Source organism: Struthio camelus, chromosome 3 (genome assembly GCF_040807025.1).
Source record: "Struthio camelus isolate bStrCam1 chromosome 3, bStrCam1.hap1, whole genome shotgun sequence".
NCBI lineage: Eukaryota > Metazoa > Chordata > Aves > Struthioniformes > Struthionidae > Struthio > Struthio camelus.
The window spans coordinates 141,918,060-141,941,172 of record NC_090944.1 but is presented as its reverse complement, the minus strand read 5'-3'; the positions used below and the strand labels follow the sequence as shown (position 1 = coordinate 141,941,172).

Genomic DNA, 23,113 nt, shown 5'->3' with positions numbered 1-23,113 from the left:
ACGAGAGCTGTAATTTGGGGGGGTACCCTGCTGACAAATTTCTGTCCAGTATGCTGCGGATAGCTAATACGCTATGATATTACATTAACGGGCAACAGTTATCATCCTGACAATTTTCAGTGCGGGTTTCCAGAAAAAGTTTCTTTATGCAGTGTAGCATTACTTTTATATTATTTAAATATATGAAGCTGATTATCCAAATAGCACATCATAGGTACATCTCTGGAGCTAGTTTAATTTTGTAGCTGCTTGGCTCACAATTTGGGATGGAATCACTACAAATACTGAAGTGGGGCAGGAAACAAATTTTGCAAGCAGTGGAGTCACCATGACAAAAAATAATTTGTTTTTATTTTAGATTCAGATTTCATTACTGCACTCAAACTACTACAACTGGGCTTTGAGTTATTATACAATCCAAACTGTTTCAATCAGAAACTCTAAGACTCAGTGTGCAATGATTATTATTAATAATAATTAGCTCCTTGGTTTCTTGATAGAAAAAGGCTATCAACAAGCATTTGTTTAACCACAACAAAAGTATAATTAGCTTATCCCACTTAGTAAATCTGTATGCATGCCAACTCATACCAAACTGCTACTTTTACAAAAAATTGCAATAATACAGATCATTTTTCCAGTCCTTTTTGCACAAAATTTATTTACAATGTATACATAAATGCTCCATGATGGGACTATGGAAAAATGCACACATGACTGATGTTTTGCCCAGAAAGAAAGTCAACATATTAAAAATAAATCTTCAGTCCATGTTTCGAGCTGCATAAAACAGGAAGTGATGTACAAGGTGGTGGTTGCTGCATGGGGACAATGATGCTCTGATGTGACAATTAGGCTTCAAATACACTGCCTTTCCGTTTCCATGCTTCCTCCTACCAGTCTCCTTAAGACACTGCCTGCAACAGCTGATTAATCATTGTTGATGACTGCAGTTTTTCCCATCCTTCCCGATTTACATCTGTTCAGGCCAATTCAAATATGGTGAGTAAATGAATTAGACATGCAAATTCACGCCCCAGGCTAGAAAGAGAGAGAGAGAACAGAGAGAAAGGGAGACACAGGGAAGAAAGAAAGAGAGAGAGAGAGAAGGAGAGGAGAGGAGAGAGAGAGAGAGAGAGAGAGAGAGTGTGCATGGCTGAAATCCTAGGATAGAAGAAAGATTCTTCTGCCTGACATAGTTATTTTAATGCTCTAAAAATCCTGCAAATAAGCCCTTTCTGTCATTTGCAGGATAAGTGTAAGGCTTCTTTTTAATGTAAGGAGGCTTCTGGAGGAAGTGAAGAGCTATGGAAACAACACACATAGTGTGGAAAAATTTCACATTTTTTTTAAAAAATCTATAAGAAACAACGTAATATGGATAACAGTATAATAGCATTTTACAATATTTCACTCTTTGTTCTCTTAATGTCTTATATAGGTATTTAGCATGTCCCCAGAAGTTGACTTCAGTTGGTGTTTTCCTGCTTTTCAGGGTCCCTGTGAGGAATAGGAACGTTCCTTGGTCCAAAGCAGATGCCAAGAAAAACGGAACTCCATAGTCATTGCAGAAAGACAATGTTTGAAATCTACCGTCGTTGCAGGCGATGCGGATTCCCTTAAGCTACTGAGCATGAATGTCCATCACTTGTCCACTCATTGCCGGGTCGCCGGTGGAAAGCATGGTGGGGCTAGATGCTGACATGGGCATTCCAGGGTGGGGTGGTCCTCCATGCATCATCATCGCCGGGTGGTGGGGGTGTCCAGGAATGTAGGTGTGCATGGGGGGGCCAGGACGCAGCTGAGCAGGGTGGGGGGGCATCTGGGGCGGGCTATAGCTTGGCTGTCCCATATTCATACCCATTGGACTACCCCGAGACACATAATCCCCTGGCATGCTTTGCAGCCCTGCGGAGAGAACAGAGGGAGCGTGTGAGTGGCCACGGCCAGGATGCGGAGGCGGGAAGGATACCGAATCGGGCCCTGGACCGCCACTTGGGGGGGCTGCTTGGAGCCGAGCGCTACTCCTAGGCGGGACTGTGCAAGTACAGTTGCGTACATACGCGCTTGTGGGACCGAAGCCTCTGCACGGACTTGCAGTAAGGACGGGCAACAGGAATGAATCCCGCATTCGAAAAGAAAACACCCCCCCGCCCCCCAAAACGCAACGTTTCGGGAGACAGAAACCGCTCTCTATTTTTACATTTAGGAATGGACATACGCGATGGAGGCGTTTGCCATCTGAAAGCATGCTGGTGTGGCAGAGCCACCCGGATGACAACTAACGCAGCGCCCGAGGTGGCGGTACCAAGCGGCCCAGGCCCTCGACAGAGAGCAGAGAGGTCCTGCGAGGTCTCCACGGGCCTCTCAGGTGCCAGCAGCCTTGCTTGAGCTGCTCGCCTTCATCTCCCATCTCGCTCGTGAGAGAGGGGTTGCGAAGCTCAGCGTGCAGGGAACACAGCGCAAGGAAGCCGTGTTACTTAATGAGGGGCTTTGCAGGAGAGATGGCTTAAATCGGCGTCACCGTTTATCAACAGTTATTTGTTTAGCTCTCCGACCCGATTACTTGGAGCCTGTCCGAAGTATCTGTGCCATTCAAACGCACCCTATACAGCAAGCGCGTATACTGTCGAACAAAGGCCTCGTATGAAGCTGAAATTGATAGGATTACTAGGGCCGAGTGTTAAATCAAACCTGTATTTTTAAACGCATAAAAAAATAAAATCAATAGCAGTTATCAATTAATTCCTTCCCCGCGATCACTTCTGTCTGAAAAAAATCAGACACAGGACGCAGTCAACCTTTCAGTGATTTGGAGAACAATAAGAAAAATTGGACCTAAAACAATAAAACCTCCTGCTTTCCGTGGGCCTCTGCCTTCTGCTTGGATTGCTATAGCTGATGGGAACTGACAGGTGTATTGTTTCGGAGAGCTATAAGCTCCATAATCATCAAGGGTGAAAGGCATACGCTATTGCTAAGTAGGTTCAATTGGCTTTAGTTCTAAGTAATAGTGCGCCGTGAATGCTACGAACACCTTGGAATCAGGTCTCAAGGCTCTAGCAATGAATAGCTGCTTAATCTAGCCTAAAGGAACATTTTTGAACTAATGAAAATTGCTTATAAAATATACTGTACTCACAGCTCTTTAATCAAAAAAGATGATAATATTTTTTGTAATAACCTATTAATTTAATTGGTCACGAAGCATAAAATACATCATTTAAATTTAATTGACCCAGAAACTAAGAAACAATATTTAAATTAACTAAGCTAGAAATTTCCATGATGAGGTAATAAGGCTGTTGCATTCCCAAGCTCGGGGGAATGTTTTCGCAGCTAATTGTTAAAACTTATTTTTGACTCGCACCCACAGAAGACAACTACAAAACACGCTTGGCCTTGGCAACTTCAAACACCACGTTAATATAATCAGAGGCACAACAAAGATGCCAAAATAACTGCTTTTAACTTCAGAAACAAAGCAAAAGAAACAGAATTAGGGGTCATTTAAACATGGTACCAGTGCCTTAGTGTGTCGAGCAGCTTTACTTAAAAAAAAAAAAAATTGTATAGTGTATTTTCCCCTAAAAAAAAGACAAGAGCAAAAAAAAAAAATCTGGGACAGTTTTTCTAGGCTTTCTTCACGAGGCCTGCCACTGAAGATTGCATTAATGATCTCTATTTTTGTATACTGAATAAGTCAAATCCATTTGTCACACTGCAAGTGATGGCATACTTAATTTGGATATAGTCAATTAGCCTGGGCTAAGCTCCATAGCCTGCTGTGCACACCTCTATTTTGTATTCTCTCTTTTTCCTTTGCCACACGTAATCCCATTATGACGGACAGACAAAGAGAAATAAACTTGAAAAAAAAAAAAAAAAGAAATCAAAGTTGAGTCGCTCGCTTTGCAAAACGTTAACTAGCCCTAAGTGAAGCCGGCGTTTATTTTCCCTAAAAGAAGTCTCTGTTTGGCTTTTTTGGTGTCTCGCAGGTTAGTGGAGAAACGTAACTCATGCATCAACTGCGGTTAGACAGATTTATGACACTTTGGGGACATGCTCTTTCCTCTCCCTGCACTGCTGCCGACTGCTTACATTTTGCAAATCAGTCGGTTGCCGTGGCAACGGGCTCCCCCCTTCCCGGCGGGTCCCGGCTTTGTCATGTGGTCAGCGCTGTGCCACAGCCAGGCGCAGCACCCGCGGCGGCGCGCAGCACCCGCGGCGGCGGCGCGCGCCCCGGCCGGCCCCCTCCCCAGGAAAGCAGGCGCGTCAAGGAAAAGCAGGAACAAGCATGAAGCTATGGGCAGGGAGACCATGGGGACATGCGAGACGAGACCTGTCCCTCGCCCCCGTGAGAACAAAGACCCCGTCGGTACTTACTTCCCCCTGGCTTTGCCATTGGTTACCTAGGTGAAGGTTACATGTAGTGCCACTGCCCCTCCATGCCCATATTCATGCCCATTCCACTCATAGGTCCTAGAGGGAGATAAAAAATCCAAGAAGATGCCGGAAAATGAGCAAAGTCAACAGAGAGTGCCGAAAGACCCCTTTCGCAAACACAGCTTTCCAGCGGGCCGAGAGAGGCTCCGGCGCAGAGGGCGGCGAGCCCCGCTCTCCCGCAGCGGCGTTGCAGAGGACAGGCCAAGGCAAGGCAGGCGGCGGAGACCCCAGCAGAGGAGCGGTTACCTGCGGCGGGCGGGCGGGCGGGCGCGAGCAACCACGGTCACCACTCCGTGCGGGCGCTACCGGGGCCTTACCTGGCGCTCTGATGCCCATGTGCTGCTGCCCGTCCATCACGAAGCCTCCCATCGGCTGGCCGTCGGGGTTGTAAGGTGTTCCTTGACTTACTACAAAAGCGCAGAATGGTGCTTTTTACTACGTGCAAAGCGGTCAAGGCCGTCTCGCTGCGCGCGGTCAAGAAGCGAACCCCCACCGCGGGCCCAGCGTCTCAGCGCGAGGACCACAGAGACGACCATCAATGTGGGCTCTAACGGGGGGGAGGAAAAAAAAAAACCCATCTACTTTTCCAATTTAGCGGATGGACCAACGAGCTTGCATACCGGTGGCTTTGTTTCCTACTGAGAGTTTTGAAATAAAGTTAGCGATACGAAATAGCGAGCCAGGATGAGCCCCTGCTCCAGCTGCTGCTGCTGCTGACGTCAATGCAAAGACCTGCATAGGAGCCGAATTTTATGGATCGAATGGCCACGCTGAAATCTCAGTGTGTTAAATTACACTTGCGTGCATTTATAAGAGCAGGACCTGAACATGTGCATGGCAAATATCTACCTCTAATGACAAAATAACCAGATATACTTGAGGAGAAAGCATTGCCCAGAGGCATCTTGGACAACAAGTGATTTTGATAGTTTGGCAACAAGAGTCGGGAAACGAAAGCAACTCAGAGTGATGTTATTATTCCTCACCGGTAAATACCCACACAGAGCCACAAGCCAAGACTCCAGGAAGAACTGGCATGTGAAACTTATGTCTAAATAAAAAAAAAAACCCTCAAAGGAAAACCAAAACACTCGGAGATGCCCCAAGACAGATATTAAAAGGAAGAGACTAGAGACAAAAGACTCAGATACAAGTACCACTACCTGAATTCTGGGTTTTAACTGTACGTTAAAAGCCAGCTTCAGAAGTAAGCTGCCTTGGGTTATTAAAGCACATAAAGCTCTACCTCACTGAACGTCTTTGAACTTTACTGAGTCCCACAAGCGATTCTGACCCCTTTGCCCTTTTGACAGGTAATAAAGTTTACAGCAATTCCACACCAAGCCATGCACCAGGGAGTGGTCACAGGAGCAGAGAGAACTGGGAAGGAAAACTCCAAACCGACACAAATACAGATGACATTAATTCCAAATGTGTACGGAAAGTCCGGTCATTGAGCAATTTTAGTTTCTTTTTCAGATTTTAAACGTTTCTTTCCCCATTACCCCCCCCCCCCAAATATTTCAATCATGTTAAAATGATTAGTGTTGTAATGAAACAAAGCTGGTTTTATTTTAATTGTCAATCACTCCCAGCATTCATTTCTCATTTATTTACCAGGTAATGGACCTCCCGGTGAATGGCTTGAGGATGGTTTTCGCCCGCGTGACTTGAATACAGTTACTATGGGGGACTTGCCTGCTCGATTGGACTGGTCTATCATGGGCTGAACTATTCTTCTTCTAGCATTAATAAACCTGCAACAGAAAGAGGAAAGCAAGTGGTTATTTCAGGGCAGCGTTCCCCGCCGGCCCCAAGGCTTCGCCGGGAGCGAGGGCGGCCGCGGGGCTCTCCGTTGGTCTGTGCGCGGATTCAAATACTGCAAAACCTGTAACCCCTGATGACCTTTGAGAGCGCGAGCTTGGGGTTTCCGAGCTGATTTATGTTTGCCTGCTTTTACCACAGTTGGACACTTCCATTTCATCTTTTCATGGGGGAATTAGCCGAGTTTGCAGGAAACAATACCCGCACCGCTCTTTTCAATCCGGAATGGGGGACAAAAAAATGGGTGAAGATAGCGAGATGTTCGCCAGGGCATCTGCTACCTCCCCCTAATTAGTGACATTTCTGGCTTATGTTCCCTGGCTTCTTTCTTACAATTTTTTTTTTATCAAAACCTTCCCCTACCTCTTGCAAACCTAATTCTATTTTAATGCCCACTATTAAGATAATGAACTGTGATGGCAGAGCACCATCAAATGAGGGAACGTCTGGAGTTTTATCACCACTAAGTCACACTGCTGGGGACTTCAGAGCAATGCATTCCTCGTAGTGATTTCTTGGTGGGTTCCCCCCCCCCCCCTTTCTTTATGCAAAGTCTGAGGGGTCAAGGCGAGGTCATAGCTTTACAGTAATTGAATTTATAATCCTGTTTTCTCCAGCTAGGCCTGACCATTTACAGCAAACATCTTGTTAAACTGTAATTACTGGACTACTGAAAATTCCCCACAAACAATGAAAAGCAGATCTTTTGAAATAAAAAGTAGAGTCGTTTGCAAAAATACTCATCTGCAGCCCTACTCCTTGCATTTTTTTAGCTCTTAACCTCAGTTAGTCTCGTAACTGTTATTTTGGGGGAAAAAATGTTCAGAGTAAATTTTGAGCAAAACAGAACATCGAGAGAGCTCACAACTCTCCGTACATAGTCCTCATGTCATTAAAATCCAAAGTTACAGAAACATTGTCAGGAAACCTGTCTTAGGAACGTCTGAAGAACTCCTGCCGTGGCTTCACTAATCAGAAAACAAAGTAAAAACCATTTGGAAAAAAACGTCCCTCACAATTTTTACTGTGTCACAGAGAAGTCTTCATAAGCAGCCTCTGCTGCCTTAAAAAGAGATAAAAATTGTAGGGGGGGGGGGGGAAGCGTTCCTCACTATTTACTTGCAAAGGAAGAGGCGTGAGCCTGGGTAGAGGCAGGCTGCGCTTGCACAAGGCAACGCTCCCGTACACAAAGGGATACTTCTCGCCTGCTTTCCCCGCCTTGCCTTGGCTGAGCTTAGCAGGAGCTCTCCCCGCACGGCTAAGGGGAGCGCGGCAGGCCGGCAGGAGGCTGCGGTGGCCCTCCGCTGCCCTGCGCCGGCAGGGCCGGCAGCCCCAGCGCATGCGCTACGCTGCCTGCGCGGTTTCCCACACTCAGAGACTCGCCCAGCCATTCCAGTCTCCCCATAGCTCCCAGCCCTGGCCGACTTCCGCTGCGCCAAGTCCTGCAAAAATTAATCAAGACGTGAGTCCTAATCAAACCTGTCTCGACCAAACGTGCTCGGGCGGTTCCACCATGTGAAGCCACAAACTCTGGGTGCTCTTGCGGAAACCTCACACCTGAATTAGGTCGTATTTTGTCAGCGACAGTATTGTAGCAATTTTTATGCACGCTTCTAATAAAAAAAGCCGAAACTCCAGCAAACGGTGTTGCAAATCAGTTTATCATTATCTTGTACAAACCATGGAAATCAGAATCATGTGAGCAGAAGGTTAGACTAATTCTCCTTTCTCATTATAAGCACAGGTGTAGCACAAACACCATGTGAAATAAGCAATTAAAAAAATCTGCTTTTTTCCCCCATTAGCTGCCTTAGCTCCATGACCAATTAGAAAATTGTTTAATATCTGTAATCTACATTTGCAGAAAGCAATTTCCACAGTAGCTCTCCTAAGTAAAACAACAACACCGACCTCGGTGCCCCAGCCGCTTCTGCTACTGTGGCAGCACCAGGGAGAAGCAAGAAGGGAGGGTTTGGGTGGCCGCTTGAGATTGCCAGAAATCTTCATTTGCCAAAAGCTTTCACCCAGACCAGAAAGAAACCCTGCAAGGACATTCACTAGTGTGCACACGCAAACTTTCCCACCTTCTCTTTCTTCTCCACCAAAGCCCAAGCACTTTTAATATGGTAGGGGAGCAGGGTTCACGTTGCTAGAAACTGCTTAGGTGGCATTTCCCAATAATTACCCATCGGACGCGCCTACAGTGAAACATCTTCTCACCTGTTTGCCCCACACAAGCACTCGGGGTGTCTGCTTTCAGAACATTTTACACGCAGGTACTTAACAGTCATCGTCTTCCTACGCAGCCTTGTAAGTATTTTATATAAGTAGCTGTTCTGCAAAACAGCCCTGTGTTTGGATGTCTTCAGGGTGAATTCAGACGCAAGAACATTTTCCTTCTGGGCAAAGTAATAAAATGACATTCTTGCTCCTCCCACTGGAAGTCAAACGGAGGTCAGCTCCCCATCCTTGTATCTGTTTAAATAAACTGGTCCAGCTGTTTGTTTCCAGGATGCCCTTTAACCTTCTGTCCCATCCTCCCTGCCTTTGTAACACAACGCTTTACTTTGCATTATAGTCTATTCCAAACTACTAGGCTTTAAAAAAAAAAAAAAAAAGCAGCAGCATTCACTTTCAAGTTTCTTCCTGCATCCCAAACCTGGAATTCGTAAGAGCCGATCAGATCAAAACTATTAATGTACGTTGCCTTGAGAGAACACAATGCACTCCCGCTACATTTATAAATCACTTTCTAGAATTCCTTGCTAGCAAAACTCCAAGTTAGCTATGGCCTGAGACACACACAGGCATAGGAATGATTTCTTCAGTGCATCTGTTTCTTCCTTTGATCGAAGAACTTTTAATCACTATTTGATTTTCCAAAGTGCTGGTTTGATGTAGTATCAGCAAAAATGAAGGAACAAAAAAGTTAGCAGAAAGGCTCTCACTATCCCTTTTCCTATATGTGCGCGTTCACCTCTCTTAAGGGAGAAAAAAAAAAAACCCAAAAGACTAAAGCACTCCAATCTTTAAAAGTACACGGGAATCAGGACTTAAATCATCAGGTATTTTCATATTCAGTGCTTCTCAAACTCAGTTTTCTCAAAATACAACTAATCATAAAACTTCATAAAACACCTGCCTGACTTTACTCTTGGGAGTAAAGTTCCACGCAGGCTTAAAGGCTTGCATAAAGAGACGTGCTTCATGTATTGATAAATTTGTTCAGATGTGGAGGGTTTTTTTCTTTCCCCTCGCTAAACAGCAGAACTGACAGTGGCACGAACGAAACAGGATCTCTGGGCGTACAAGTTGCACCCATCTCCTGGCCCAGGAGCGGTGCTGCGGGGAGTTTGGCAAAACGGTACATATGCACAAATCGCCCTTACAGGTTTTTTTTTTTTTTTTTGCAAAGGGGAGGATCTGGCATGGAAGAAACGTTTGAACAGTTGGGCAAACATAAGTTTAAAGCCGCCGGTATTTATGATTTTTTGAAAGCTAACTTCTCCTTGCTTGCGCTCTCCCCCTGTGTCCCAAGGAGCTCGCTCCACCTGCATAGCCCTTCCTGGCTCTCCAAGGAGGACGAGGAGGAAACTCTCTTCTTCCCATTTGCATTTTCCGGGGCGGTTTTCCTTCCGCTGGGGGCTGCGGGGCGCCGCGGCGGCCGGCTCCGCTGCTCTTTGACCCGCGCCTCGGCCGCCTGCGTCGCGCCGCACAAGTTTCACTGTGGCTCCGTGAGGCCGGCGACGACAAAAGCCTGTTTTATTTGGAAATTGGCTGCAATAATAGCAGCCAGAGAGCGAGGAGTTTCGGAGGGTCACGGAGCCACCCGAAAGGCTCATTTTGCGAGGTTCAGGTTACAGCCCAAGTGACATTTTCCACATAGATCTGGTTTTCTCCCTTCCCTTTGCCCTGCAGTCCTGCCGAGTGAATAAAACAAGACCTTCCTTCGCTGCGGTGCCTTCCTAAAGCTCACGGATCCACAGAGTGCTTGTGGGGACTCCCAATTTCCAGTTTTTGAACGAAACTCTCCACCACGAGCTGTCTGAAAGCAGATGCTGCGACTTAGCAGGATATTGAGTTTCCTCCTCCCCTAGTCCTCCCAAACGGGAACGTTTTCACAACATTACTGACTTTTGATGCGTGCAGTCTCCGGCTGCTCCCTGCCAACACTGTCCCACGGCACGGTGTGCCCCTGCAAGCCAGAGGCAATAAAGGTGCCACCAACTCCCCCCCAAAAAATCTCTCTGCCTCCTTTCTCTTGCTGAGCTTCTAACAAACCTGCCCACTACAGCCTGAAGGACTGGAAGAAAGCCCCCACCACCTACAAACACCGTTGCTAAAACGTCTCTCGTCCTGCCGAAAAAAAACCCTGTCCCTCTTGATAACAGGCAGGAGTTTCTGTTCAGCAAAATACAAAACATCCTTGCAAACCTTGACTGCAGACACGCAGGGCTGTCAGCTCCTCGTTTTTAGAAAAGAGGCCAGAGTAGGCAGAGTCCTTCAAACTGCAAATAATTCACTTGTAAAACCAGCAGTGCTCTAGCCTAGACTAGAAGCCTAGAGCCTAGACTCGGCTCATTCATTTCTGAAGCAACGAAACAACTTTCTCTGCTCAGCACTTAGTTCCTCAGCGCTTAACAGGTTTATCTCTAATAGAAACAGTTTCAGTGAAAAGTGTGCTATAAGCACTGATTCTGGGTTTATTCAATAACTACTCTATTCCTTATTTTGAAATATTTGCTCGCGTGTTTGTCCTCTACAGCTTTCTAAAGGCGTCAGTTAACACAAAGGAAAAAGGAAGCCTCCGAAATTACTGCACAGACTGCTTTCAAATGTTTTTTAAACAGTCTTAAAAATAAAAAGCTCCCTCTGCAATTATGAACAGCAAAAATAACTGCAGATTTTTGAATGGTAATCACATCTCCCCATCCCTGAAATGAGAAATAAATGCTAAAAGAGTGCTTACTGCGGTTATTAAAAAGTTCTGATCCTGAAGTCAGTTAGTGAGCTTAATGACCCATAACTACCAGTCATTAGCAATCCATGCTCTCTGTACTCCCTTTATTTGTAAAGAAGAAAAAAAAAAATCCAAGACACTCAAGAAACTGTTCAATTTAAAGTCAAACCTCATGAAGTCATGTTTGGCAACTTTTCGCAGTTTCTCCTCCTCCGAAACGAAGACAGTTGAGGACTGCAATACATCATTTACAGCGCTAAATGGAGGTAGGGAGGGAAGAGAGCACACAGGCTGCAAACCACCCACTCCAGAAACGTAATTTTGGACTGCACTCCAAAGGCAGCGCGTCTATCCATCGGGGGGATCCGAAAGGTCTCCTGGAGCCTCTGCCCTTCCTCCCTCCTCCTTCGCTGGCAGCGCCAGTGCCGACTGTATATAGGGCTGGGGGTGCGCGAGACAATACTGAAGAGCGAGCAAATAAAATACTATGCAAAACTAGTGATGAAAAACCACTAATTAGCTGACAAATTTGATGTAAAGCACTAATGAAAACCATGTGTGGTTCTGCAATTTAGTTTTAAAAATAGCTTCTGACTTGGAGCGTTACTATGTGACCCCACCGACGCGCTCGTGGCGCGCGCGCGCGCGCAGAAAAGTTGCTTTCAAGCGGGAGAGCGCTATTGACTCTCTTGCGAGGCAAACCTGCCGATGTACCGAGCGCATCACGGGCAAAACCAGAAAGCAGGGCGACGTGCTCAGGTATACGCCCCCGCTACGGGAGCCGGCCGTGCCCTACATCCAGCCAGCCCGACCCATGCAAACTCCACCTTCAGCCACGTCTCCATCTCCTGCAAAGCCTTTAAGCTCCCTTCCCCCTCCTGCTCCCTACCATGCTTTCTTGCGAAACCACCGTGGGACACATCCTGCCTGCGGCGTGCGGCCCCAGCAAGCGGAAACTTGCCGGTGCAAAGTCCCGGCTGCTGCTGCCCGGAGCCCGCGGCGGCCGCGCGCTGCTGCGGGTCCTGGCTGAGCCGGGGAGGGCCGGCGGCCGGCTCGTTCCCTGACACCGCAATTCCCTCGTGGTGCAAAGCAGATGTAAACTCGCCCCGAGCAGCCAGATGATGTAAGGGGAAATCTTTAAATGGCAAAGTGCCAGCGGAGCTGACCTTCTGTCTCTTCCCGGCTCCCAAATCCCAGTGCAGCTGTACTTTGTTGATCTCCGTGTGCCACAATTAGCCTTTAAGGGATATGGCAAGGAGCTCAGCTCGTAGAGCAGCGCGGAGGCTGCTCTAACTCGCGCCCGGCACAGAACTGACCCGCTCCAGCACCAGAACCGGCTGCACAAAACAAAGTGCTATCAGCCAAAACCTTGCCAACCGCAGAAATGCCCTGTGCTGGGCCAGAGAAGAACACGGTCCTGTGTGCGGACCCCGCTGCAAACCCGGGCACCTCCAAAATGCACGGGGCAGAGGGTGCGCGGTCTCCCTGCAAGCTGTGAGAGGTGCACAGACCGAGATGCACATCTTCTTTTTTACTGATTTTTGGCTGCGTAGGTGAGCCAGAGCTGAGGGAGCCTTGGAGGTGGTCTGACCCTGAGCTGCCCGTCTGAGGCTTCAGAGCCTCAGGAGAGTTGTCTTTAGCAGGTCGCTTCAAACTAGCACAGTCCTGCTGGATGACATGGATTATGCTCGGAACGGGTAAGGACTGATGGCAAACTACCCACGATTCCTGTGAAAGCATTCCTCCCTCTCTCCCTCGCTCTCTCTGAGCAATCTCCTTCTCCGCTGTCGACTCTGCATGGTCTCTTCTTTAAGCTAATGGAGTGTTTGTGAAAGGTGCCTGCATGAGCTCCGTGCTTTCTCCAGCCACACAAGCGCTCTAAGCACTGGACCTCTGCTGCAGCCTTCTCCCTTGCACACTGAACTTTGAACTCCACTAAATATTTGCAACTTGTTCGCTCAAACACAGCCTGACATCTGAGGGTTCCTGCATTTAGGAACAGCAGGCCTGCAGGTCGCAAAAAGCCTGTGAAAATGACAGGAAACTCTGTTTGGGTTTCCACCTCTCTTGTCAGCTAAACACAACTCGCCTAAATGACTTTATCTATACCACAGAGGTCCTCACTCCATCTTACATCTCATCTCTGCAACCATCCTTCTAACAGTAGGGGTGGGGGTCCTCCTCTACGTCTAAGGTTTCTTCCATACATCAAGTTGGGAGTCTTGTCCCAACAGCTTTTTCCCCGGTCACTCCTACCTGTAACAGATATTGCATGTCAGCTGAAAGACTTGCCCCGTCCTTCAGCCTATACTGCACATGTTAAAGCAAAAAGGCTGCTCCCACATCTGCCCAATGCTTTAAATGAGTTCCCGCTCACTCAAAGACGTGAGAAATGCTCTGTCCGCCCTCCCAGATGGATCTCTGCACCCTGCTCTCTTCTCCAAAAGACTGCTTAGAAATAAGGAAGCAATAACCCCATGCCAGGTCCCCTCAGCCTACAGGAGAAGAAGAAACAAACGGAGTAGCCAACCCAAAATGCCTGACAAGTCCCTTTGGGGGAAAACACCCTGGGGAGAAGAACACGAAATGAGCCTCCGTATTGGAGCTGCGATTCCCACGTGAAATATGCCCCTGCTCTGACACAGCTCCCATCTATTCCTGGAGGAATCTGCTCGGAGTGGAAGCGGGAAGCTCGGATTCCTGCGGTCTGGTCCTCCCTGCCGCTACTGAGACAACAAACACGAGTGCCTGGGTGCATTTTGTGTGATGTGGGCACCTGTGAAACCGGTTTCAAAGAATACTCGGGTTTTTTTGCAGAAGCCACAACAGATAGTCATAGAACTGCAATTCTGAATCACCACCACACGACCAACCCAAAAAAAACCCATACACTTCTTGGCAACCTCCCCACCAAGACAGCCTATTTCAAAATACCGTTTCGTAACTATTACTACTAACTTGCTTTGCAATCTGTTTCACCTAGACATAATTTTCCATTAAGTAGAGTAATTTATTTTGTTTGCAATCCTGTTTCTTATGGCATTTTATTCTGGGAAAGAGAAAAGATATCCTCAGAAAATGGTGGGAAAAAACCACACCTGCGAAGGCCAGATGAATGTCAAAGATCAAAAGAGTGTGTAAGATCTTGGGACATATAAAGCTTAGTGACCAGTCCCTCAGACGATATAAACCAAGGAATATAAACCCCCTTTTATACCAGGTGAGATGTTAGGCATTTCTGGGATAAGCCTGAATTAAAAAGGAGCAACTCATATCGCTGCATTTCAACCATTACACTTCATCATTAGCCAACAAGCCACAAGGACTACAAGTGCCTGGGCAGAAAAATAAATAGTAACCCATGAAACTGTAACATGACCTAGATTTTGTTGAGGACTGCAGAAGTAACATTTTTTCAGCAGTATCTGCTACTGTTTCTTTTCTTTTCTTTTTAAAAGTAAGATAAAAAATAGACGACTCGTTAGCTCCAGCGCTGATACAGACAGCCATACATCATTTACGCAGAATCATTTAAGACCAGGCAGGGCAAAATGCACGCCCTCCAAAGCACTTCCTCTCCATCTGCCTCTGGCTGTGTTTCATTTTTGAGAAGAGAAAATTGTTTTATCCAACAAGGAGGCAACATTTGCCCCATTTTTAATATTTCAGGCTGACTTCTTAACCACTCAGAAATGCAGTTTGTTTTATGCAGGTGCAGCCTGCAGCTAGTTCATGATGTAAGTGAGAGAGAGGGTCTCGGAGGGCACCGTTCTCCGCGTGCTGGTGTTGCAGCTCTCAGCGCTTAATCGCTGTACACCAATCTCAGCAACTGTTGACACAAAATAGGTGGAGATCAGGTCTGTGCAAGCACCAAATACCAGAAAGGCAAATGATATGTAAACACACTTAAGATAGATTTGACAAGAATAGACCAAAACCTGACTTGCAAAGAAATGACAAACCATTGCTCTCCCCTTCTCTCTTGTCTCTCTCTCGCTTTTTTGACATTGAGGGTATTTTTTTTTCTGACAGAAGTGTCTCTTTTGCTAAAGAAAAACCATAAGCACTGCGAATTACTTACTGACGACAGCGCAGAACCCTTCCCTCGATCGCAACGCCGCGTTTCCACAATACAATAGTGTCCAGGATATCTTTAAAGCTGAACCTTGTTTTTGTACGGTGCACACCTGAATCTCAGCCCTGTTAAAAGCAGCTAACAAAGAACCGTGACCCCAGCCCTAATCCTGCAGAAGAAAGCGCGTGCAAAAGTGGAGAAAAGAGCAACCGGAGACTGTTTGAACAGCGCCTTTTAATCTTATCTTCATGACACCTGACAGCACATTAGTTATGGAATATTAATGCATCAACTAAAAAGTTTGTCAGGTACAAAACTACCTTAGAAAAGGATGTCGTGCCCAAGGGGAAAAGGATTCTTGCTGTGTATTAACTTCTAAAGTGCCAAGTGCCTTTTGTTCGACTACCGGCAGGTAAACTGCGTTCGCCGTGTGCAGGCGAACCGGCCCTTCTCCATCAAAAACCAGCGTCGGCGCTGCCGGGGCACACGGGGAGCCACACGGGAGCAGCGCTCTCGCGGCCGGGCGAGCACCCTCCCCTGCCGAAACCGAAGGCCCAAAGGGAAGCGGCGGCCCCCAAAAGCTGCTCGGGCGCCTCTTCAAGAGCGCCCGCCACCGTCGGAAAAACACAGGCAGCGCGCGCGCGCGCTACTGGGTAAAACGCACGCCTGCGCCTTGAATCCGCGCAGAACAAAACCGCGCGCGTTTAAACTAGCTGTAATTCCTACTGAATTAACAAACACGTAACAGAGAAAACGCGCACGGCGTTCCTAAACTCCTCTGCTATGGCGGTACCTGATGGCACTAAATTCACCGCTCTTCCCCCGGCAAGCTATTTGCTCAGCTTTTCTAATAATACCTTGGTTGGCTGGCAGCTCTCCAGGGCCGTCTAAGGCAATACGCAAGCTAAACATTTTTCGTCTGATTTCAATATTTTCTTAGGAGTAACTATACAGTATTTTACCTAGTGAGTATTCTTGATTGCTGTAATTTAAGAACAGAGAAACAGACTACAGATGTAATATTATTATTACAATTGGCATTCAAGGTGCAAGGCATAACAATTAGCCAAGACTTAGTGAAAACATAAATGTAAAAATCTGCTTGAAAAGCCCTGCACATGGTACATTTAGAGCAGCTAATTTACCGCACATACTCTGAATTGCTCAAACGGTCTAACAATTCACCCAGCAAGATTCGGTTTTACTGTTTTTCTTTGGGTTTTGTGGGGGGCTGTCTTTGGGGGGGGGGGGGAGAAGGTGTGATTTCCACATCACAAACACGTACTGTCTTATTTTGCTTTGGAATAACAAACACAGTACACATTCTTTACAGCTGAATCACATATTCTTTCTGACTTCTATTTTTCCTGCTTTCACATGTATTCCCATTAAGCAAACAGCGCTTAAATCACCTCTGCAAATGTATTATTCAATTACGTGACGAAGAAAAAGTAGAACAGTTTCCAAAATCTCATGGTCTCTGATTTAAGTTTGTACTGCTGAAGTTGAGAGCATAATTTGTGAATGCTTTAACATTTACAAGTAAATAAGTACTTGTATTTACTGTATCTGATTACTGAGAAAAGTATTTGTTATGTTATTACACAGATTCAAATTGCATCTTGACCTTTTCTAGTTTAATCTGTTTACAGCGACAAAAGCAGTAATAGATAAATCTAAAAACAAGCATGCGTTTTACTCGCCTCGCACTAAAAATCCCCGAGCGCGACGTGCCCTGCAAAGCGGCAAACCGAACACTTTTGCCTGCTTATCGGGCATTTTGCAGCTCGGGGGGGAGAGGGGGGGGCGGCGGCGGCGGCGGGGTGCAAATCCCCTCGGCGGGCAGGACCGGCACCCGCCGTTGCTGCCTGCGCTCCTTCCCTGCAGGAAGGAGCGACCTAAACCTTACACCCTAAAAATAGTGCCTAAGTGGGACTGGAGCGGTGCAGCGGTCACGCGCCGGGGCCTTCCGCTGGCGGTGAATTCGCCCTCGGCGCAGGAGCTGAGCGTAGCTCCCGTCGGCCCCCGAGCCCCAGCTGCGCCGGCTCTGAGCCGTCCGCGCCGGCCCGGCGGGACGACCCTTGGCAAAGGCGGCGCAGCCCACGGCCAGCCGCCGGGCAGGGCAGGCGCGCTTTCTCCTATAGAACCAGATTCCCAGGTTTGCCGAAGTCATCTTCAGGCTGACCTTGAAGCCTTCTGTAATTTCTTCCTTATAAAGTGTCAGCAGAAAGAACTTCAGCTGTCTCCAAGAATGAGATTAGGGAAATTTATGTTATTTGATCATTTTTTTCCAGTGCGCTTGGGTTTTGCCTTTTTTTTTTTTTTTTTTGCCAGCCTAGGAAATTATACACAAAAATGACATTTAAAGAAGCCGAGGTCGTAAAATCAAGAACTTAAAGAGTCAGGAAACTGCATTACTAGGGCTGCTTGCACCCTCTCCCTTAATTCACTTCATATGCATCCAGTCTAGATAACTCTCAGTACTATTTTTGATAGGGCCCCATGCCTCAACCGTCACAGGGGACAGTCTCCGTTATGAGAACAAATCAGGGCAGTATAACGTAGAAAAACTTATTTCTCCAGGAAATACAGTTTGCAACAGTTGAAAGAAGAAGGCAGGAAAACAAAAGTCGTCCTGGCCAAAGCAGCTGAATGCTGCCCCAGAGAGCAGGATCTTCAGCGCGACGTCTGCCTTGGACAGCCCGGGTGCTACTGAGTAAAATCATCAAACCCAAACTTTTCACAAGCAGTTGCTGCCTTCTCGCGTCTCTCCCCGCTCTGGAGCCTTGCAGGCAACAGGCCCAAGCGCTGAGACCTCGGAGTTGCCACTGCAGCCAGGGGCCGTTGCGCCTTGGGTGGGCATGTGAATCCCGGGCTAGCATTTGGAGTTGCCCGGCAGCCCAACACCAACCCCGAACCAGCCTCAGTTCTCCACCTGCGTACTAGGGACAAGACTACTCTCTCCCTTCACAGGGAGACCGTACAAATATCGCATACGCCCACATATCTGTCCGCCCACGTAAGCAGAGGTCAGTGAAGTACCTGGATATTACAGCGGTAAGCGCCGTAGGAAAGCCCATCAGTAATTATTAATTCCGTCTTCAAGCACGGCTTGAATACAGCTCAACAAATGAAGCACTGAAGAACGAGGGTAAGATAAAATATTGACTAGCTGCTCCATCATTGTCTAGCCTGTGCCCTAGATAACACAAGTATATTTTGGAAAAAGCAGGATGGAAGCACTTAATGAAAGGCTGGCATCTGCTCACTTCAGAGCTTTAGCATTTGCAAACAATCTTTTTTAAAAGACAATTTTTACGCAGCCTCTATAGAGAGAACTGATCACACACCTACATGCAAATGCATATGGATACACAGATACAGACACGTACATATGCATCATCATACAAACATACAGCTATGTATGTCTGTGTACCTAGACCTCTACAATACATCAACAAGCATTCGACATCTCACGCAGCCCTTGATGAGAACTGCTCTGTCTCCTTAGAGTACCACAAGTAATTATTTAACATTAATTCTTAACAGGAACAGATTCAGCTGGGACGTAGTAAACAAGGAAGCTGTATAGATTGTTCAATATGCCCTAGCCGGCTCTCTACCGAGGTAGTAAGTGATTGTATCACACCTTCTGGATATTTCAATCACAGAGCAATAGTTTTCATCACTGGGGAAAAGCACCTTATTAACCTGTACTTTGTCAGGTCCCTGCCATGTCCATATATGCACCACTGTCAAGATCATACAAGCACCCCGTCAAGTTCACGTTACCATGCTTTGAACCCTAGACTGCTACGGGGTTAAACGACTAACAAGACGAGGACCTGAACGGTTCGTCTAGACTAACAATGGATTGAACTCTGCTACCTTAGTACCTGCAATAGTTTTTTTGCAACACAGCAGTGGCTCCCTCTTCCCACGGCACAAATACCCAACTTGGGCAAAACGATGGTCCCAAAAGGGAACGCTGCTGGTTCACAAGCAAAATCTCCAGCGATGAAAAAAGGGAAAAAAAGTCACCATCTGGGTGATTGGATTACTTAAAAAAAAAAAAAGGAAAAAAGAAAAAAGTTCAGGTTAAAAGTGTGGTATTGTTGAAGATATGTGCCCTACCGTGGATACGTTTTACGGCACGTCTCACATCATCGTGCCATTCATGCACCCTCCTCCGCCAGCAACAGGAGTTGTGTGCGTCAGCCCGGGGAGCCCGGACACCATGCAGAACGTATGTGAAAAGCACCATTTTTCGTTACGGCAGAGCAACTGAAGTATGCAACTAGCATATACTGTGAAAGCATCCAAAATATGACAAAAAATTGTTCAAATGCTTTCAATCTGCGGAAAACAAACGCTCTCTTCACTGGCTTCTCTGTGGCAAACTTATAATTCCATCCAGAAAATCCAGCATTCCCAGTCTGGGCTAACTACCATGCTACCAGACATGAGTTTATGTTTTTCATGCACATTTCATGTATTCCCACATGCTGTGTTGCTGCCAATAATTTATGACTGATCTGCACCCAGCCTGCCCTTCAGCATTTTATTTAATCTCTGCAACAGTGATTTACAATGACTCATCATTAATACAAAAATGTACATGTGTGTTAACAAGTTTTGAAGAATCTAAGGAGGAAGGCAAAATTTTTTGAAAGTTGTGGCTGAATGACTTATGAGCCAGCTGAAGAAAGGCAAAGCCAACCATAAATGATATGTTAGCTGTTCCCTGCAGCAAAAAATTTGGGCAAAAAGAATTTGTTCTCATGCATACCACACTCTAAGAAAGTGTGTGTGTGTGCACGTGTGTGTGTGTGTCCGTCTGTCCTCCATGCTCTTGCACAGCCTCAGTCCCTTGTTTCCTCAAACCCCCTTTAGAAAAAGTAGGGGCTCCACAACCATACGTTGGCATCTCTGCCCACCATGGATCAATACCCGGGATGGCCCAAGTGCTGATTGGCTCTATAATGTCAAACCTTTGCGAGTCCAGGCAGGGGAGGAGGAATTCTCTCAATAATTTATGCAATTGTACCACCGCAGCAGAATTACCAAACTAGCTCAAGCAGAGGAAGCCTGCCCTACATCCAGAAGACTCGAGTTATAATGTATTTTGACCTACTTTTATTTGTTTCTTGCACATAAGGAACTTATAAAAATACATCTGACACAAAGCCTAAGTAAAACTCTTCAAATCCAAGGCAAGATGGGTACTGGAAAACACCCTGGCAAGTCACTCGGGAGAAATTCCACCAGCTTTACTTCAAAGCAGCCTGTGTTCATTATCTCTGAACGTTTCTCTGGTGGACCATCTTTAACCGGCGCGCTAGTCTGTGCCAAATGAGACACCGTGGTCAGATATCTGGTTCGTACCTTTGTTGCTGAGCGCGAGGCCCGACTATTTTAACCTGCTCCCAGGTTCACGGTTCACGCCTTCACCCACGGTCTCGGGCTTTTCGTGCTCTCCCACCCCGCGACTCCCGAGGAAAGCCGATCCGTATCCCCGTCGGGACCATTTCCGTCTCCCCGCCGACAGCCCACTTGCATTGGGTGCAAAAGGTGGGAAGACGGGGACGTGCAGCGGGAGGAGCCCGCGGGGACCCGGCCGAAGGGCAGCCCGCGCTGGCCCACCGGCACGCGGATCAGCCCGGCTCCGAGCCCTGCCGCAGCAACCACCGTCCACTCAGCCGAACCATTCAATAAGCCCCCTGGTAAATACACCTCGCTTCTCAAAACGGCTAAACCACCTATCACTGAGTTCAGGGACAACCCCATGAATTAGGGCATCGATCGGGCAGCGGTGGGGGGATATAAATCTGGAACAAGTACACAGGTTTTTCCCAGCTGACCTGGAGTACCGCGCTCTACATTTACTCGAAACTTTTTTTTTTTTTTTAAAACGTTTAGTGTCTTTTAGCTCTCCACTTTAGAGTAAATTCCTTGGAAGCATACTTCACATGCACTAAGTATTTGGCATTTTCCTTTATTCAGTGTCTTAAAGGGCTTCAAAAAATTGATCTCCCAGGGCTGCAGCGGGGTCACAGGAATTGATAACCCGTACAAGCTATGCTTATGTGAGCCCGCCTGCCTCTCCCAGATAGTGCACTTTGTAAATTAATCCTCCAAAGGCAAATATATTGTAAGTAGCTTGTTATCTCTAAAGTACTAAATTGAAGAATACACGGGATTATATTGACAGAAATTACATTTTCTGTAATGGGGTTTAATATATCTGAAATCTCTCCCATAGGCTCCTAGTCTCTCTAACAGAGGAGGGTTTGTTAATGTAGGTGCAACGGACATCAAGACCAAATTTATTCACTAAAATGGATTAGGCCATGTAATCAGAGCTTCAGTAATATTAATCTCTGACACTTATTGAACGGAAAAAAATACTTTTGTCTGCAAACTGGCATTCCTCCCTCCTTCCTCCCCAGCAGGCTTGCTGTTTGCCTTGGCCATTTTCTGGGTATTACTTCAAAGAGGATAAGGTTTCCCATCATAAACACTAATCTAAAAATATTAGGACAATTAATTAGATACACTTAGTTTTACAAGGTATTAGATTGCAATACACTTCAAATATGACGCTTGTTCTGGCGTAGTGGGAGAAACCTACATTTGGATGCAGCAACAAAGGGTAATAAATCAAACTTTTTTTTTTTTTTTAAGGGTTCGCTGCTATGCTTTTACACTTCAGAGCAACTTCCGCGGGTTGCCTTCACCGTGTCTCAGACGGTCAGCAGCTCCAAACCCACCGCAGATACAGCCTGGATTGCATTTCCCTTGAAAACAAAAACTGGCCTTCCCAAACAACTCGTAAAGAGATGCAGCCAGGTCAGTCCACCTGCCCGCCACCCTCCAGGCTGCGGCAGCCGCCAGCACGACCGGGTGGGTAAAGCACCGCGCGAGCGGCCGGGCGGCGGGAGCGAGCCGCCGGGCGCCCGGCACCGCAGCAACCACCCAGCCGGCTCCATCGCTTTGCAGCCGCGAGCTGCGAGGGGCAGCGGGGCGCCGGCGGCCAAAGAGAAACGCTAAGGAAAATTACTTACCAGTTGTTCACTTGAAGTATAGTGAGCCCTGTGTCTTGTGCCAACTGCTTTTTCTGTTCTTCTGAAGGGTAAGGGTGCTATAAGACACCAAAATAAATACACACGTTTAAAACAATGCTTCTTTTGTCTGCTTTTTATTCCAAAAAAAAGTAAAAACAGAAGCGTGACATCTATTATTGAAAGGTGAAAATGCTGAGGTGTGTCACTCTTTTATAATTATTAATGGCCTACTACATCATTTAATTAATGGCAGTAAAAGACAAGCCAATTATAAAGATTAGTGAAGTGGAGAAATAACTGCTTCGGATACTGGCAGTACCTTGATACTCAGGAAGGATATTTGTTGCATTAGCTGAAAGTTTTTGCGCTTGTCTCGAATGAACGACTAGAGTCAAATCACGATTTCCTTTTTCCATATTTCACCAAACAATAAGGAACGTCATACAGCACCCCTCTATAACACGACACCGACGCCTTCTGAGATAGCGAAGACAAATCTTGCCAGTGCCCCAAAACAATTTGCAAATAACATCAGCATCCTGAACATAAACAAATGCCTGTATTTTGAACACCGGCCAACATAAGGTCAATGATTAGCACATTTTTGCCTGACGTTAACGTAGCTGTGCTGCACTAATCCTAAAGGACAGAAAATAAATGCTGGTTTAATTGAAGATAATGTTAAAATTAAATCACAAGTTTCTTGTGAGAACTTGATTGCTTTCTCAGAAGATTCACTTCTGC

At 46.6% G+C, this 23,113-nt stretch overlaps 1 protein-coding gene across 7 annotated transcripts in view; it reads right to left on the bottom strand.

Annotated features, from left to right (window-relative positions):
* Positions 1–329: 329 nt before the first annotated feature.
* Positions 330–23,113, bottom strand: part of MEIS1 (Meis homeobox 1) — a 102,957-nt gene continuing 80,173 nt past the window's right edge. For 4 of the 7 annotated variants that reach the window (XM_068940724.1, XM_068940723.1, XM_068940722.1 and 1 more), the window contains 4 exons: positions 22,370–22,446; positions 6,145–6,203; positions 4,764–4,853; positions 330–1,908 (listed from right to left, as the gene is read on the bottom strand). In XM_068940724.1, the coding sequence (XP_068796825.1) occupies positions 1,625–1,908; positions 4,764–4,853; positions 6,145–6,203; positions 22,370–22,446 (510 nt within the window). In that variant the 3' untranslated portion in view covers positions 330–1,624. Of the gene's footprint in view, positions 1,909–4,386; positions 4,483–4,763; positions 4,854–6,144; positions 6,204–22,369; positions 22,447–23,113 lie in introns of all 7 variants that reach the window. The other 3 variants (XM_068940726.1, XM_068940729.1, XM_068940725.1) reach the window with 1 other exon arrangement.